Genomic DNA, 16,433 nt, shown 5'->3' on the forward strand with positions numbered 1-16,433 from the left:
CCAAATACAGAGCCTAGTCCTGTCTACAGACGCCCACACACACAGACACACAGACTCACACACACAGGTCACATGTGTGTCACCAGCCCTCCCCTATACTGTAAAAATATGAGCTCAATGGACTTTTTTTTATGCTAAATCCATTTTTGGAGCTTTCTACCATAATGTTGTTCCCTCACCAAAAACAAACCTGAAGAAGTTTTAAGCGTCATCCATGTTTGAGTAATCGAGCGATCTCCAGCTGAAAGATTCTGTCCAAGACTCAGTCCACAAGCTTATGTTTTCCATGCTACTACACGGCATTTTTTCATAAATATACAAAAGCATGATACAAAACAATACACTACAATTTCACAAAGCTGGTGTGATGTGCAGTAGTTTCATTACAGCCTGTAGGATTGTGATAGTGCTCTGGAAGGAAACCAAAGGAAAGGGAGACGTAGAGCGCCAAAAAAACAAAGTGAAACTCCCAAAACATTCCATTAATATGTTGTTTTTGGCCAGGAATTGCATTTTTAAAACAATAAATATTAACATGATCTAAAAATAAAATGCCTCCTATTTAAACCTCATAAAAATAAAATTGCTTCCTTTAGGATTTGAGTACTTTCATATATTGTATAAGCATCTCTTGAGTTCAAAGGAAGTGACAACTTAGCATTTATTGTCTGAGAATAAGAAAGTGTGCATCTGAAATTAAGGAAGTGCACACGGGCATGCTAGTTACAACAATGCTTCCCTCTAGTCTATGAATGTTGTGAAAATTATTCATCACAGTGAATAATTAGGATGCTCTGAATGCATAATGTAGGTGAGGAATAACTTTGGATAGGTGCAAACCATTTTAAATTAACTAGTTCTGCTTTTCTCACAATTTTAATGCAGTAAAAATCATGTACAGTGCCATTAATGCCAGACTAGAAGTACCTATATAGATGGAGGACTGGCCTGTTGTGTATGTTAGTTGCATAGAAGCTATAGGAGGCTCTCTCAGACATTGTGAGACATGCAAATGCTCTCACAATGTCGGAGAGGACATTGTGAGAACATGTAAATTCCATTAACCAGATTCATGAATGAAGGTTTGGAAAGTTGGACCCAGACCCTTTCAAACTCTAAAAGTAGATAAACAGTTGATACAATGAGATATGAATAACCTCTACAACAGTGATTTGGTTTATGTTTTGCCCAACCATATTGTAATGTAGTATATAGTTGTTAGAGACATTATAGTTCTGTGGTCCTGATCTTGGCCCACGTCATCAGAGGTATAATACTCTCCACAACAGACGCCAGACTGGACTGCACTAGACTGGAATGGACAGCACTATCTAAGTTTTAATTCTACTTCTGTCTAATTGTGAGCATTGTGATTAGATTTGCGATTTATGTTTTTATAATAGGATTCTGTTCAAAGTTCACATTTTAAACACAACCAGGAGAATTGACAATAAGATTGCCTTAATATTATTACATTGTCCGGAGGGTTCATGTCTCTGGTCCTGTACTGGTGGGAAATAAACTTCTCCAATTTTAAAAGCGTCATGCCTCTTCTCCTCCACTCTCATTCTGCTACAACTTATTCTACAACTAAAATGATGTGACTGATTCTATCTACACTGTCAGTCAAAAGTTTGGACACACTTTTACATTTATTTTTATTCTTGTCCATGATTAGTTATATTGTAGATTCTCACTGAAGGCATCAGAATGAAAGAGACATATGGAAGGTAGTAAACAAAAAATAGATAAAAATAAAAATAAAAAAAACTTACATAAAAAATATCCACTTTTTGTTTTGATCACTTCTTTACTGTCTTAATCCTGATCCTGACATGACACACCTGTAAAGAAAACTTCAGGAGGTATAATCATAAAGCTTATTGAGGGTGGATACTATAGCATTTGAATCTAAAATACAAAAAAAAATAATAATAATAAAATAAAAATGTTGTGCTATTTAACTTTTTGTCTTTACCACATAATTCCTTACACCTTGCTTCATATATAGGATGTTGTCTGCATATATATTTACACACCGTAGAAAGTAGTACATTTAATTGAAAGGTGTGTCCAGATTTTTGACTGTTAGTGTTTGAGCTTTAGAGGTTTGGGGATTATTACAGTCTAGAATTAAAATGGAGGACCAGTGTTTAACTTACAGAGCAAAAAAATAAATAAATAATAACTTATTTTCTGCTGTCTGGAGACATAAGTGTTCTACCTGGAATGTTTGACAATATGACATTAAACCTTCAGAGACAACCAGACCAAGTTACAGGTCAAATCTGTGGAGAGGTGATGTTTTTAGTCTATGTTTTATACGAAATCCAAGATAGAATGTCATGTTTAATCCCATACTGCGGAATATACCAACATATCGTTTCTCTTTTCAGTTTTCTCATGTTACGTAGTGTACCTTTAACTAACCTGCGCAAAGCTATGGATATCTCCTAACTTGACCCCGTATTTTTAGCCTCGTCTCCACTCCCCCGGTCTAAAGCAGCAGCCAGCACCCATCCCCTGACACCCCGGCGCTGCCCTGTGAGTGACCCTGGCTCTAAGGTGCGCGCTGGGCCTGGCTCGTTTACTCTTGGCTGTCTGCTACAACTGCTGTGGGAGCGGACACATCGCCGCCATGCCCCGGGGTTACAGTGCCCTGAACTCGGCCTGTTTTGACTAAGTGGCCTGGGGGTTCCGGAGGTCTGGGAATGTCCGAACTAGAAGAAGGGATCTCGGAGGGGTCAAGGGAGGGAGTAAGCGGTTGGGGGGAGTTTGTGGGAGTGGGCGCTGCTGGCACGGGGTGGGGGGTAGGAACGGGTCAGAGGCGGTGGAGCTCATCGGTCAGTTTAGCTAGCCCCACTGTCCCCTGCGTGAACCCGCTCTCCTCAGCACTCAATGTAACGACCATCGATTCGGTTCTTTCCCGATAACCACGCGTATCTTTCCCCCCCTACTTCTCCACGCTTTGGCAACTTCCCCACGAGACACCAAGCTACCAGCACGTTCTATTTCTTTATTGTTATTTTTTTTTAATTCTCTCGCATTGATTTGTGGAGGGGTCAGGCAGAAGTGAGCGCGCTCAGCAAGATCGCCCAGCGGCCCGTACAAACGCGAGCCTCGACGCTGCGCAATCGAAATTGTTTTGGAGCGAAACCGGCAGAATATCCATTAACCACGCGCTCGCCTTCGCTTTCTTTTAATTTTTCTTTCTCTTTCGCTCCTCCAGTTGCATCCGTTCATCCAATCGAACGCGCAATGGATGTTATTCATATTCCCAAAGGCTGTGTATTCGTGCACACCTGGTTGTTTGGGAGTTGGCACACACACGCGCGGAAAACAGAGGAAAAAAAAGGAGGATCTCATTAAAAGCTGTAGGCCTAGTAAAACAGCACGCCATTTTATAAGCGAGGAGATCCAGACAAAACCCATAACAAGCTCCAGTGAACCAGGAATTAGTCACTTCCTAGCGGTGTCACGTTTTTTTGCGCGCGGCATTTGCGTAAAACTCTATACAGATTGCATTCAAACGTCAGGACAATACAGGATTACTCAAACATACATGTAACAATCAAAATACAACTCGTCATTTGCGTAATATGTGCACTTTAATGAATGAAACACGGGCAACACCTTCACCATTGTAAACCTTAGAATCACACGCTATTTTTGTGTAACTGTAAGCATTACTTTTCTTATTACACAGATATGAGAATCCACAGAAACAATGTACACATTTTAATTTGAAATCTTTAACAGACTATCTTATTTATATTGCAGAGACTGTCAAAAATAGATCATAAAAATAGTGCAAATGTATGTAACGTGATCGATATGACCACGGATCTTAAAGAATAGTCCAAATGCGTAAAGGCACAAATCAGAAGTTAACCACATCCAAATGAAACAGAATCGTATGGTAAAGAATGTGCGTGTTGACACTGTAGTTAAATATGGAAGCAACGCGTAAAAATATATATGGCACAAGACCACAGCCAACAACCAGGAAGTGCAATGCCATAAGCTTAACCTGCAGCTCTATTGACTAAGCAAACGCATGGGTTCACATTTCATTCTACACGTAAAAGAGAAGCAGTATAAAATTGACAATAACGTTCTAGATTATTTGAACAGCCTTTTTTTTATACTCAAATATACAAAATCCAGGAATACTCCTTGAATGGTAAATCTATCAAAATCTATTAGTGGCCTTAGATCTAAACAAAGTAGTAAAATTGTGTTTTTGTCAATGTGGTTGAACAAGTGGAGGTAACAGAACAATAATTTGAATGAGGATTCACAATTATTAGTTAGCCTTATAATCAATGTCTAAGATTCAATATGGCTACACTTAAAATTATTATTATTACTATATAGTATGCTTATAATAATTTTAAGTAGCCAAATGACATTCACACATAGAGGGTACAGTAAGGTTTTATGTAATTTCTTTTCATTATAAGGGAAGTTTTCTGGATTTACCATCAAATGAAAATCTATATCTAAGTTGGACAATAGTTGGTTCAAAACAACACAGCCCTTTGCATGTGTATTTAGATATTACTGTATTAAACACCTACATAAAACACATAGAAGTTAGTTTGAAATGAGTTTGAATAGGCCAAACACAATACCATATAATTTCCTCAAAAGTTGGCGCTTTTATCATCTATTTATCATAGACATCCAGTCACTATCAACTACAAGGAGTGACATCTCTCCCATAAAAATAGCTTAAAATAAGTTTGATTTCTGTAAGTATGATTATTATAGCGTCTTGTTATACGATCTGGTCTGAATTTTAAGCACCAATGCACGCATTACAATTCACCACGTCACAGCCCCATGTGCGTAACGCCGTCATCCTCCACGCCTGACCAAACTTACGCAGAGGTGTCAACGCGCGCAACACATGGACAAAGTTTATCCAACTCAACCCAGAACGTGTGACTGGACTTTGTTAACTTAAAACACATTTAAAAAAATCTCCAAAAGTCCCGTGCGTAAAAATCAAAGCGCCAAGGAGGCCAAATGTGCCCCCTTTTGCTCCTCGTGACCTCGCCAAATGCGCACGGGGGGCAATAAAACCATAAAACCGCCACTGAGCCGTCACGAAGCGAGCCAAATATGGAACCGAGAGAACGAGACGGAGAGATGCCCGAAATGGCATTCCCAGACTCGCTTACCTCGCCTCGTCGCCGGGCCATGCTCTCCTCCTCTGCAACCCCTTAACTAAAAGTGGGATTTTCCTTCTTCCAAACGTGTTCGGAAAAGTTTATGAGAATAGTTACGGGGTGGGAAAAGAGGGGAGGGAGTGTTTGTGCGCGTATACACACTTTGAGAAGGTTTGAGGAGAAAAGGAGGAGGAGGAGGGGGATTGAAATGTCTTCCAAGACGTCTTCTATTCCTTCCTTGGTTTCTTTCATTCACTTGTACGACAGAAGGGGTGCTGCTGTGTGCGTGTTCGTGTATGTGTCTGTGTGTGTGCGCGCGCTTGGACAATGGGCGAGTTTAAAAGCGCGTGATTAATGGTTGCTACTCGTATAATTCTCGCATTTTTCTTTCGCGGAGGTGCCATCCCCGTCTGTCTTGTCCACCAAATAATAATGGTGAACCTTTTTTTTTTCTTTTTAGAGGTGGGGGATAGCGTTCAACAATAATATAAAAAAATCTGTTCGTCCATTCACAGAAGCAGAAGGAGTAGCTGATAAAAGGGGAGAGGCCTAAAGAGTACGGATGCATGGTTGGATTGCATTGTGCGCGCTGTCAACCCGTGCGCAAATTCATTTATTTCATGTGGGACTGCGGCGCTTTGGGGCTTATTGTAGAGCGCATATGTGTGTGGATATTAGGTGAAGAAGTGGGGGTGGTTCGGTTCAGAAAATGGGCCGGGTGATGGGTGCGCACGGCCCGGGTTGGTTTGGTTGGTTATGCTCCAGAGATGATGGTTGGACACAAATATTACCCCAGTTAAAGGTGAAGCCGCCGGGCATATGATTACACAGGTTCTATATATATATATATATATATATATATATATATATATATATATATATATATATATATATATATATATATATATATATATATATATATATATATATATATATATATATATATATATATATATATATATATATAAATCAAACATCCATGAGTTTCAGAATCATGGGAAATTAGGAATGTTGCCATAGCAATTGACCATTTAAAGTCACCCAGACACTTAGAAGGTACATTGCACCAATCCTAAAAGCAAAGATATCAATTATTAAGTAGCTCTAGGAGACTTCTTTTATGCAATATTGAATCATAAGCCATACGTCCATTGTGTTATTCCTACACTGTTTAGTTTGCAATAAGGTGTTATATTAAAAGTCTAAATTGGATAAAAGCATATTGGGTTTATCCTCTGAATGGAAACGCAATCTAATAAGGACTGCACAAATGGTGACCAAAACAAAGGCAGTGCGTAAAGACGTAATACTTTCTATGGCAAAGCTAAGAATAACAGTAGCGTGGTTTAGTTATGGCAATTACGATTATTAATATGTTTACGTAATGCTTTCTTTTCAATTGGATAGCACGTGAGGTCTGTTTTCATAGCTTTGCATGCACCATTTGGATCTCTTCCTTTTTATATTGCACTTTGGCACCCACCGTGACAATGAAAAGATGAGGTTGTGGTTTATCATTATAGAATATGGATTATGTTTATTGTTATTACAGCTATAGTGGTGTGAACGCGAAGCCAGATAAGAAAGTATATTTATAAAAGGAATTGCTGCCAATATCTCAAGTGCGTAAACGTCACCAGTGTCTATCTAAAATGCAATTAATAATATCACTGACAATGTAGCGCGGTGATGGTGGTGGGGGGGAGGGGGGCTTCTGGCGCAAATATGGCATCCATTCCAAAGTGCAGTGCGTTTTACGCCAGGAGGAGAGGTCCGTAAATAGAAAGAAAACAGATAAATGGTCAAAGCGAGTCTCGATGGCACGGGGCCCGCGGAGAAATCTACCAACAAGTAATAGGGAATCTTCTTTGGGCCGCAGAATACGAGCGCACCAAATTGGGGGGCACACTTTTTTGTTTAAAGTTCACGGCGAGGAATGCTATTTTCTCGCGCCCCCTCCTTCTCGTTCTATATTTTTCGATACCTGCTCTAAGAAAAGAAAATGAAAATTAATACGGGAGCCGCGCCTTACAAAAGAAGCCATTCGTCTTGTTGATTATCTATTTGGTTGTCAGGGTTTGAGCTATGGCGCCTGGCCCGCTCCCTTTTTGTAATATATAAAAAAAATAATAAAAACCGCACTGCGCAGCGCTACGAAGCATTGAGCGAGAAAAAACAACACTTGTGTGAAAATTACACTCATTAAAGCATTAAAAGACCGCGAACCGAGAAAGTATTTTTTAAAAAGTAAGGTAGGTAAAAAAGTAAGGGGCGGGCTTTTTTACGCAGAGCCGGGGCGCGCGCGGATCTGAGCAGCCGTTAAATGAACGGGAGAACGGGAGTGAAACGGAGGGACGGCGTGTGATTTAAAACGAGATTACACCACGTAATGTACCGAGATCCGTCACGGCGCGGGCAGATTAATCATGGCGTGCTCCTGATTTGCGCAGACAGCTCGGTGCGTTTGGAGCAAAACCAACAGAGAATGAAATCAAATGGAGCTTCGGAATCTATCTTCACACGCACCACGTCAAAGAATGGTATCTAAAGTCAAAGCAGATGACTAGTTTTTACGCACAAGAAGACGGAGGAGATCGTGCGTAATGGCAAAGAATGTCCCACAGAAAACTACATTTGCAATAAAATACGAAAAAAAAAGCATTGAAAGAGAACATTCAGATTTTCCACTCATTTATTTAAATTTCTATTTACAAATAGAACACTGAAGCAGGAAAAGAGCGACGAATACATTTGAGGGAAAACAATTCTTTTTTTTCATTAATAATATTATCAACAAATAAAACTGATCTTTGGAATGTAAATAAAATAACACTTTACTTAAAATATCTAAAAAATGAGGCTAACAGAAAAATAACAAACATGCAATTATAAATGTTTCCATATTATCTGAATGTCCCCAAATTAAATTACATTTGATATTTTTTTTACGTACAAGAAATGCTTTTGTAATGCAGCTCATAGGTTTCTATAAGTCGTCACGCTATTTCAAAAATAGAATCACTTCATACGAGCAAATAAACGAGGTAATAATCGTGATCGTTGTATAATAGTGCTTACATAAAAACAAATGTGAGTGCTTTTTGTTCTGACCCTGTATGAGAACGGGAGAGGAAACATGCCTTTTTGGAGACGTGTGTGCGTAACGGAGCGCAGAAATGTGTTCCAACAGCAGCGTGTACAATCAAATATTCCAAAATAAAAAATGAAAAGCTATGGCGCCATTTGGATCACATATGTTACAACAACAGCATGGCTTTTTGATGTCTTATATTTATTTACGCAGGTCTCCGTGTGTGCGTGCATGCGCGCGCATGTGTGGAGAGAGAGAGAGAGAGAGAGAGAGAGAGAGAGAGAGAGAGAGAGAGAGAGAGAGAGAGAGAGAGAGAGAGAGAGAAGGGGATGATTTTGGGGAGGGGTGCAAAAAAAAGAAGGGAGGTGGAGTGGAGCCGCCGTTTCACCCCTTTGCTTCGCAGAGTAAACATGACAAATGGGCCCCGGGTTTGGCGTGATTAAAGATGAAAATGAGAATCCATCTTCAGCCAAAAAATAGAATAAAAAAACAAAACACAAAAACATGCACGCACGCACACGCACGTACAGGTCTGGAGCCTACCGTTTACTGTCTCAAAAGACACGGTAAGGAAAAACGATAGGAGCAGCCGAAGTGTTCTCGCTTCCTTCCTTGCTTTTGTTAAATTTTTTGATTTTGAATTATGACTTATGTGTCTCTCCAAATCAAAATAGTGTCATTTATAGTGAGTAGCATAGGCAGCAGTGACATCCTTCCGAATCCAAACGCAAAAAGCTGTCCAAACACGTCTCAACCGTAGTTTATTATAGGCTTTGGGGGGAGGCAACACCACACGGAAAGGGTTAATTCACCAGTCACCGGGCTATAGAGGTCCGCTAGCCCGGCTTTGAGACCCAGTGAGCCCCTGCGAGTTCGTACCAGTGCCATTGGAACCGGAGCGGACCTTGGTGTTGGGCAACTTGTGGTCCTTCTTCCATTTCATCCTCCGGTTCTGAAACCATATTTTGATCTGGCGCTCCGACAGACAAAGAGTGTGCGCGATCTCCACTCTGCGCCTGCGCGTCAGGTACCGGTTGTAGTGGAACTCCTTCTCCAGCTCCAAGACCTGCTGGCGCGTGTAGGCCGTCCGCGAGCGCTTGGGTTCTCCTCCCGTGTAGTTTGAACTCACTACAAAACACAAGGGATCCATTAGTTTATCCAAATTACGCACAGGATGAATGCACGCGCGCCCCGTAAAGTTAAATACCCAAACATATTTTTTATCACTTGTATATACGTTATAAGGTTATAGGTAATAGCTGTGATAGGTCTAGTTTGAGCTCACTAGAAACACAAGGGATGCATTAGTTTATCCAAATTACGCACAATACGAATGCTAGCGCGGTGCGTAAAGTTATACCCACATCTATTTTTATTAGTTGTATCTAGTTATATGGTTATAGACAAAAGCTGTGATATATGCTGTCAGAGCTCACTGCAAAACACAAGGGATCAATTAGGCTACTTTATCCAAACTGCGCACAGGTCGAAAGCAAGCACATTGCATAAAATGATGTATCCGATAGTTTTAATACTTGTTTGTACTCTACTATAACGTTATAGGTAATAGTTGTGATAGGAGTAGTTTGCCATCCATCCATTCGTTTATCCAAATTACGCACAAGAAGACATAGGGTATGTTTTATCGGTAGTAATCACGTTGCATGGGTATAGGTAGTAGTTGCGATAGTTGCTGTAGTGTGAGTGCACTACAAAACACAAGGGATCCATTAGTTTATCCAAATGAAGCACAGGCTTAACACAGGCACGCTGCGTAAAATTATACACCAAATACATTTTTATCAGTTCTATCTACTTCATAGGGTCAAAGGTAATAGTTCCATATTCACTTCATTGTTTCCCAGCATTTCTTCCAAATTTTTGTGATTTATGGAAAGGCTATGCTGCCAAATGTCACGCACGAGCCCCGCGGCAACGTCCTGACGCTTGTGTCCAAATGTTGTGATCTATTGCGAAGCGCGCCCCCCATTTTCCTGCCCTGACAACGCTCTACAATATGACGGGGCATTATACTGCAAAAGGAGGAAAGACTCCAGAAGTACACACGGTTGAAACAAATTAGAAACCATACATTGAATTCAAATCATTAATATATATATATATATATGTTTAAGCGCATCTTGGAGAATGCACAAGCGAATGAAAAGAGAGGGAGGGAGGCTAGTGCTGCTGCTAATTCACTTCGCGACGCCATTGAAAAACCTAGGTAATGATTCAACAAAAGACAAAAAAACTACAGACAAGCTGCCAAACTGCTCAAGAATAAGTCTTTTCTTACCATGCGCGCAGCGACCCGGTCAAAGAAGCGAAGCCGCCAAACGAGCACCTATCTCCCCTTTCCCCCGAGCGAGAGGAGCGGTCCAGAGGCACACACTCGCTTTTCTACCGCCTTTTACGAGCTGCGCTATAAACATGAATATTTCAGCTGCCATAAAACTTTCCCTCCCCCGGAATAAAGCCCGACAGACTCAAGTACATCGTTTATATAAGCCCACCACTTAAAATCAAATTACCAAAGCATAAAAGGTAACTTATGGGCTCGCGCGGAGTTGTCATAAAGCGAGGGATTAGCTAGGAGACGCGCTCCGGATCGGACTTCACACGGCACCTAGGCGAAGAGGTGTAATAAAAATTTATGGAGGGTGTAATTATATTGGCCCTGCAAAACACACGCTCGTAAATCTTGACCCAAGGGCTACACTGCAGCTCAGGCAGGGAGAGGGGAAGACACCGGACACCGAACACAAGCGTACAAAGCGAGCATGGAGACAGGGAACGCGGAGAGGAGACAAATAAGTGGCACGTACCGATGTTTACGTGGACTTTCTTCATCCACGGGTACACTACAGGGTCCTTGCGAGCGCTCGGGGGAGAAGAAGAGCTTTGGCTGTGCGGCGTTTGACCGCAGGACGGAGGCGGAGGAGGGCTGGGTGTCACCGACTCGCAGCGGTGACTCTGCTCCGGGAGTGGAGTGTTGGTGGTGGTCGGAGGGAGGACGTGACCCCGGGGGGACATGAGCACGGAGGCGGGCTGTGCTGCTCGTTGGCACGGCGTGAAAGGTGGCTCGGCTCGCTGTGGTGGGTGCGCATGGTGGTTCTGGTGGTGCGTTGGATGGTGGTAGAGAGAGTCCGGCTGGAAGGCAGCGGGCTCCTGCCGCTGGGAGTTGTAATAGTCCGGGGAGTGACTGGGCAGATAGTCGCTCTGAGAGTACTCCTCACACGGTGGAAACTTGGGGTCCACATAGTTGGAGTTGATCAAATAGGAGCTCATGGCCATTAATTTCTCTTTTTGTTGAATAGTCGGCAAATATATAACTAAAATTTATATCTCATCGCTTTACTCTTCGGTTATTCCTGTTCCGTTGAACCCTCCTACTTTTCTGTCAAGTGAACAAAGTTAAGAAGCCACGTGACGTAGTTTGGCCAATGGCTGCGCTTCGGGACGGACCCCGGATAAGGAAATAGGATTATACGCGTGCTCATCATCATATGGCCTCAGTTTGTGACCACTTTGCCCTGTGCACCCTCCCTCCGTGAAACCCCCTCCTCACATTTCTGCACAGTGTATGGCGCAGCGCACAATAACAGCCAATACAATGCATGTGATTCAATTAGCTCTGCGACTCATCTAATACCACTGTGCCTCAACAAGTTTGCATTCTGCCCCATAAAACACAGCTTTCCGCATTTGGGTACAGTTGTATAATAAACTACAGTAGTCCTCCCTTTCTCCAAACGTCTTCCCTTTTACGCACAACTTCAAATAGAGAAATAATGAGAGTGCTTGAGGGGATTCAAAGTGGCGCCGGCACCACCCCTCTGTGTACATTTGGGTGTGTGTCTTGACGTACTTTTCCATAACCTTTACTTTCTTTTCCTGCTCTAATCACTAATAAAGACTTGCCACCGCACAGCCCGCAGCCACTGTCAGAGACAAATCTGGCTTGTTTAGGATCGATAGAAAATTCATCAACTAATTCAGGTTACCGGGCTCCCTAAATCACATGCGGAACTTTGCATTCAAAACGAATCCCTTGTTTGTAAAAGAGGCACATACTAGCTCCTCTACCCGCATGTTAATTCGCGCCTTGGATTGGTTTTCCCTGCTGCTTAACATCCCTGGCATAGCAAGCTCCCTCTCTCGGCGTCATATGCCACGTCCGGAGAGTCAGACTGCCTTGCCCTTGAGCTGTGCTGGAATACACGGTTCCATTGTGCGCCATTTCCCCCTCAGTGCCACTCACAAGCTGCCACGAATAACAAACTTATGTTATTGGACCGTTCTTAGCTGTTATAAAGATACAAATAGAGTGCCAAACCATTACGCACAGCTATTACCAAAATCAAGCGCAAGATACAAGTTGCGAATGCATAAAAGTGAATTGAAGCTACCCAAACAATTAAATTTCAATCTCGAAATTCATTGTTATCGCTACGGACATACGCAGCCACGGGGAAAAAGAAGATGGAGATATCTTAAGCCTTTGTTTCTGGAAAATTGACCGTCTCCAAATCGAAACCTGACCCCCCCACGCGCATAACTCCCACCCCCCGCCTTGAACGTCTTTCCCTCCGAGATGAACAGTAGAGACGAGCGCATCATTTTTCACCCGGAGACAAATAATAAATAAAAACGAGGCCAATTCGAATCACTGCTGCCCTTTACAACTCCGGGGCGCTTGGAGAATCGAAACAAATACAAGGAAGCAATAAAAGAAAAGCTCTGAACAGTGAGGGTGAAATCCGAAATTACTAAAATATTAAAACAGCACCAAAGTTATAAACTAAAGTTGCGTTATTATTTTTCCCAAACGAAAATATAACCCCGTATATCAACATGGTCTAAAACGACAAAAAACAAAACAGAAAAATGAATATGTGGTTCTTGGGCCTACACTCTGAGAAGTTCCATCGCTGCCGTCGTGTATAAATCCACTATATACTCCCCTAGAAGCGAATTTGTGATTGTTAAATGGACTCCCACACAAATCCGGATCTACAGGGTAGATATAGAAGACAGCAGATCTCAGGAGGCGCACGCCAGCCACCTTATTGCTTCATAAAAACCTGTGCGTAAAAGGCGCGGAGCAATATCCCCATCCATCTGTACCGACTCTCAACCCCTGACCTGCGCGCTGCTGGGGGCTACAGTCTCCTATTTCCTCCTCACAATATTGTACAATGACGAAAAAGACATAAAAACGACATTGGACATATGCTTTTGTGTATTAAAAAGCGATAAAATTACGCACGGCCTTAAAAGCAACAAAGGCCAATTGTCTGTTTATATTACTTCAAAAATATATAGGTACAGATTCAAAGTACTGAAACATAGGACTATCTGAAGCTTGACTACATTTAAAAGCCATATTATAGTAACACGAAATGCAGTAGTAGTTGTGCGAATACACCTGTAACGTTAAATACACGTTTTGAACAATATTAATACAGTTCATTACGCAAAAACGCGAGCAAAGCAACATGGCACGTTGAATATCACTAATAATAGCTAGACATATTTTTCAATTTCAGTCATAGTAACACATCCCCATTATTTATTTCAGGTTGAGTGCTTTCATAATATTTGTAAAGTAAATGTTCCCGAAAAGGCGAAACGAAAAAAAAAAAAATCTGTACGCAGCCAAAAATGTAATTAGAAATAAAGTTGCAATTACGGCAAAAAGATAAGAAGGAGAAGGAGAAGGAGAAGAGAATTTGGCAGTCGGAGTGGCGGAGCGCTCTAGCGGAATGATCGCAGTTTAATGAAAGAAAAGACAGATTGCTTGGCACCGGGTAAGCCACTGTTCCTCTCATCCTATCAGGCCGCGTTCTGGCTCATGGCACTGAAGAATAGATGGAGCAATGAATAAATGAATGAAAAAGCTTTCACTTAGAACAGGACGTCTGCGCGAGTCCTGGATAACCGGATTAAAAAAGTGCAGTGAGTTTGACGCACCAGGGCCTCCGCGTATGCGACCGATCCATCTCCGAATCACCGCCAGTCTGCCTGTCGGTCAGCTCAGTGCAACAGCGAAGTTACAGTTATCAAAGAAAAAAAAAATTAAAAAGTTTCCTAAAATAATTGTTCAAATGTCTTTCTGTTATTAAATCATGAACTAAATGTTGTAAATATATAGCTATAAATCGTCTAATTTGACTGTAGAGTGTTCATTTACCAATCCACTAATATGTTATATGGATCCTGCATATAAACTACAACACTGTGACCATTGCGTAATCACTAAGAGGCAATACATTCAAACCCAAACACAGGAACGCACAAAACTTGTATGGCGCATTGCTACCAAAAACACTACAGCCCTAATCAGTAAATGGAGCAATTTTAAACTCGTTATAATCTCAGTTTTATCTTAATTAAAACAAACAAACAAACAAGCAAACAAAAAACGCAATTCTGTCAAATCAAAATGGTTAAAGTACCTTAAAAACAATAAAAAACAATACAAACAACACAGATATGAATATGCAATTCAAATCGAATAACATTTGTGTTTGAAACGCCACAAATCAGCAAAACACTGCAACGAAAATGTTGATCAAAATCGTAAATCAGTTAGTCAATCATTGCATTTAGGCCTTTTGCACAATAACATATTTGGTAATGATTTGTAATTGAAAAGCGCATTGGTAACTTTGTCTGTATTTCCAACATGTTCTGCTAGTTGATTTCTTTGTATATTTGACACGAAGAAACCAGCTTCACAATTATATATCATATATATATATATATATATATATATATATATATATATATATATATATATATATATATATATATATATATATATATATATATATATATATATATATATATATATATATATATATATATATATATATATATATAAACAAAAAACAACTATGTCGTCTTTTATAATTGTTAAACCAGCTTAAAAAACACCCTTATGTCATACGTGATCATTTTCATTCTATATATGTATATGTATAAATGTGCGGATTGACCACAGATACAGCCATAAGCGCCATATTGGAGCCGTGTTTGAGCACAGGCCCTGCCCTCCATTCTCGCTCCCACATAGTGAGCACTACTTTAGCGGTGTCATCCCTCCGCTTATGCCGCTTTCCTCCTTTGTTTCCCGGCATTGATTTTGTGACACTGACTCTCTCTCGGCGGCTCCCGTTTCTTCCCAGAGCCGTCTCATACATCACCGGGGCGGACAACAAAAGCCAGCAGAACATGGTGGCTCGTTAGGCCGCGGGCGCACCCACATATCCACGGCCACCCTGCTCCTAACCACTTCGCTCCGTCTTCGCTGCTATTGCTGTGGTGTTGTATTGCGCAGGTGTGGGTGGGTGGGTGGGCGTGCGCGCTCCCTCACCTTGACCCCCCGTGCGTGCACGTGTTCTCTGGGTCATGTATCGATCAAGGCGTGGCGCGGACACTTCCCTCAGCCTCTGTCAAGTTTGTCAGCGGCCGCCTTTGTCCAGGTATTCAGGCAGAGGCGGGCGCTTTGTTCACAGGGCCCAGGTAAAGGTCAATGTGGCGCTGGAAGAACCGGTGCAAACATCCCGGACGCTACAACATCACAAGGGCCTCTCAGCTCCGGTGTCAGCGAGGCAATTTAACATAAGGCTCACTATTATTATCTGTCTGTCTGTCTGTCTGTCTGTCTGTCTGTCTGTCTGTCTGTCTGTCTGTCTATCTATCTATCTATCTATCTATCTATCTATCTATCTATCTATCTATCTATCTGTCTATCTGTCTATCTGTCTATCTGTCTATCTGTCTATCTGTCCAAGTGTAACCACTGATTGCATATTCTTGTCCATATTCTCTGCTTAAACTTCCCATTGCAACACTGGAATTTAACCATTGTGAGACAAATAAAGCTTATCTTCTCTTATCCTAAAAAACAAGCAAACTGCTTTGGTCCGTGTAAACGAGCGTAGGCCTATGTAAATAAAGGCTCTGTAACATTTGGTAAAGATCAAATCGTACTTATATAGTTATGCACATTGTTTTATGACCATATTGTGGACTCCCGGACAGAGACGTATTGTCTAGTGTCCATTCAGATCAATAAACATGAGGAATGACGTTGCCAGAATGAGTAAGAGCGAGCTACAGCTATTTATTTATTTATTTATTTATTTATTTATTTATTT

General features: G+C 41.4%; 2 protein-coding genes across 3 annotated transcripts in view; both read right to left on the reverse strand.

Annotated features, from left to right (window-relative positions):
* LOC117374516 (homeobox protein Hox-B3a) overlaps positions 1-16,433 on the reverse strand; it is a 92,113-nt gene that overhangs the window by 60,128 nt on the left and 15,552 nt on the right. The gene's annotated exons all lie outside the window — the stretch shown is intronic.
* Positions 8,724-11,679, reverse strand: hoxb4a (homeobox B4a). Its single transcript, XM_033970662.2, has 2 exons — positions 11,094-11,679; positions 8,724-9,393 (listed from the first exon to the last, which is right to left on the reverse strand). The coding sequence occupies exons 1-2, from the start codon at positions 11,560-11,562 to the stop codon at positions 9,089-9,091; spliced, it is 774 nt and encodes a 257-aa protein (XP_033826553.1). The 5' UTR covers positions 11,563-11,679; the 3' UTR covers positions 8,724-9,088.

The sequence above is a fragment of the Periophthalmus magnuspinnatus genome, chromosome 8 (genome assembly GCF_009829125.3).
Source record: "Periophthalmus magnuspinnatus isolate fPerMag1 chromosome 8, fPerMag1.2.pri, whole genome shotgun sequence".
Taxonomy (NCBI): Eukaryota; Metazoa; Chordata; class Actinopteri; order Gobiiformes; family Gobiidae; genus Periophthalmus; species Periophthalmus magnuspinnatus.

Excerpts from the sequence above, each read along its gene's own strand:
- hoxb4a (XM_033970662.2), bottom strand. The coding sequence starts at position 11,562 with ATGGCCATGAGCTCCTATTTGATCAACTCCAACTATGTGGACCCCAAG. Across the intron at positions 9,394-11,093 it reads GAAAGTCCACGTAAACATCG|TGAGTTCAAACTACACGGGA; the intron begins GTACGTGCCACT and ends TGTGTTTTGTAG.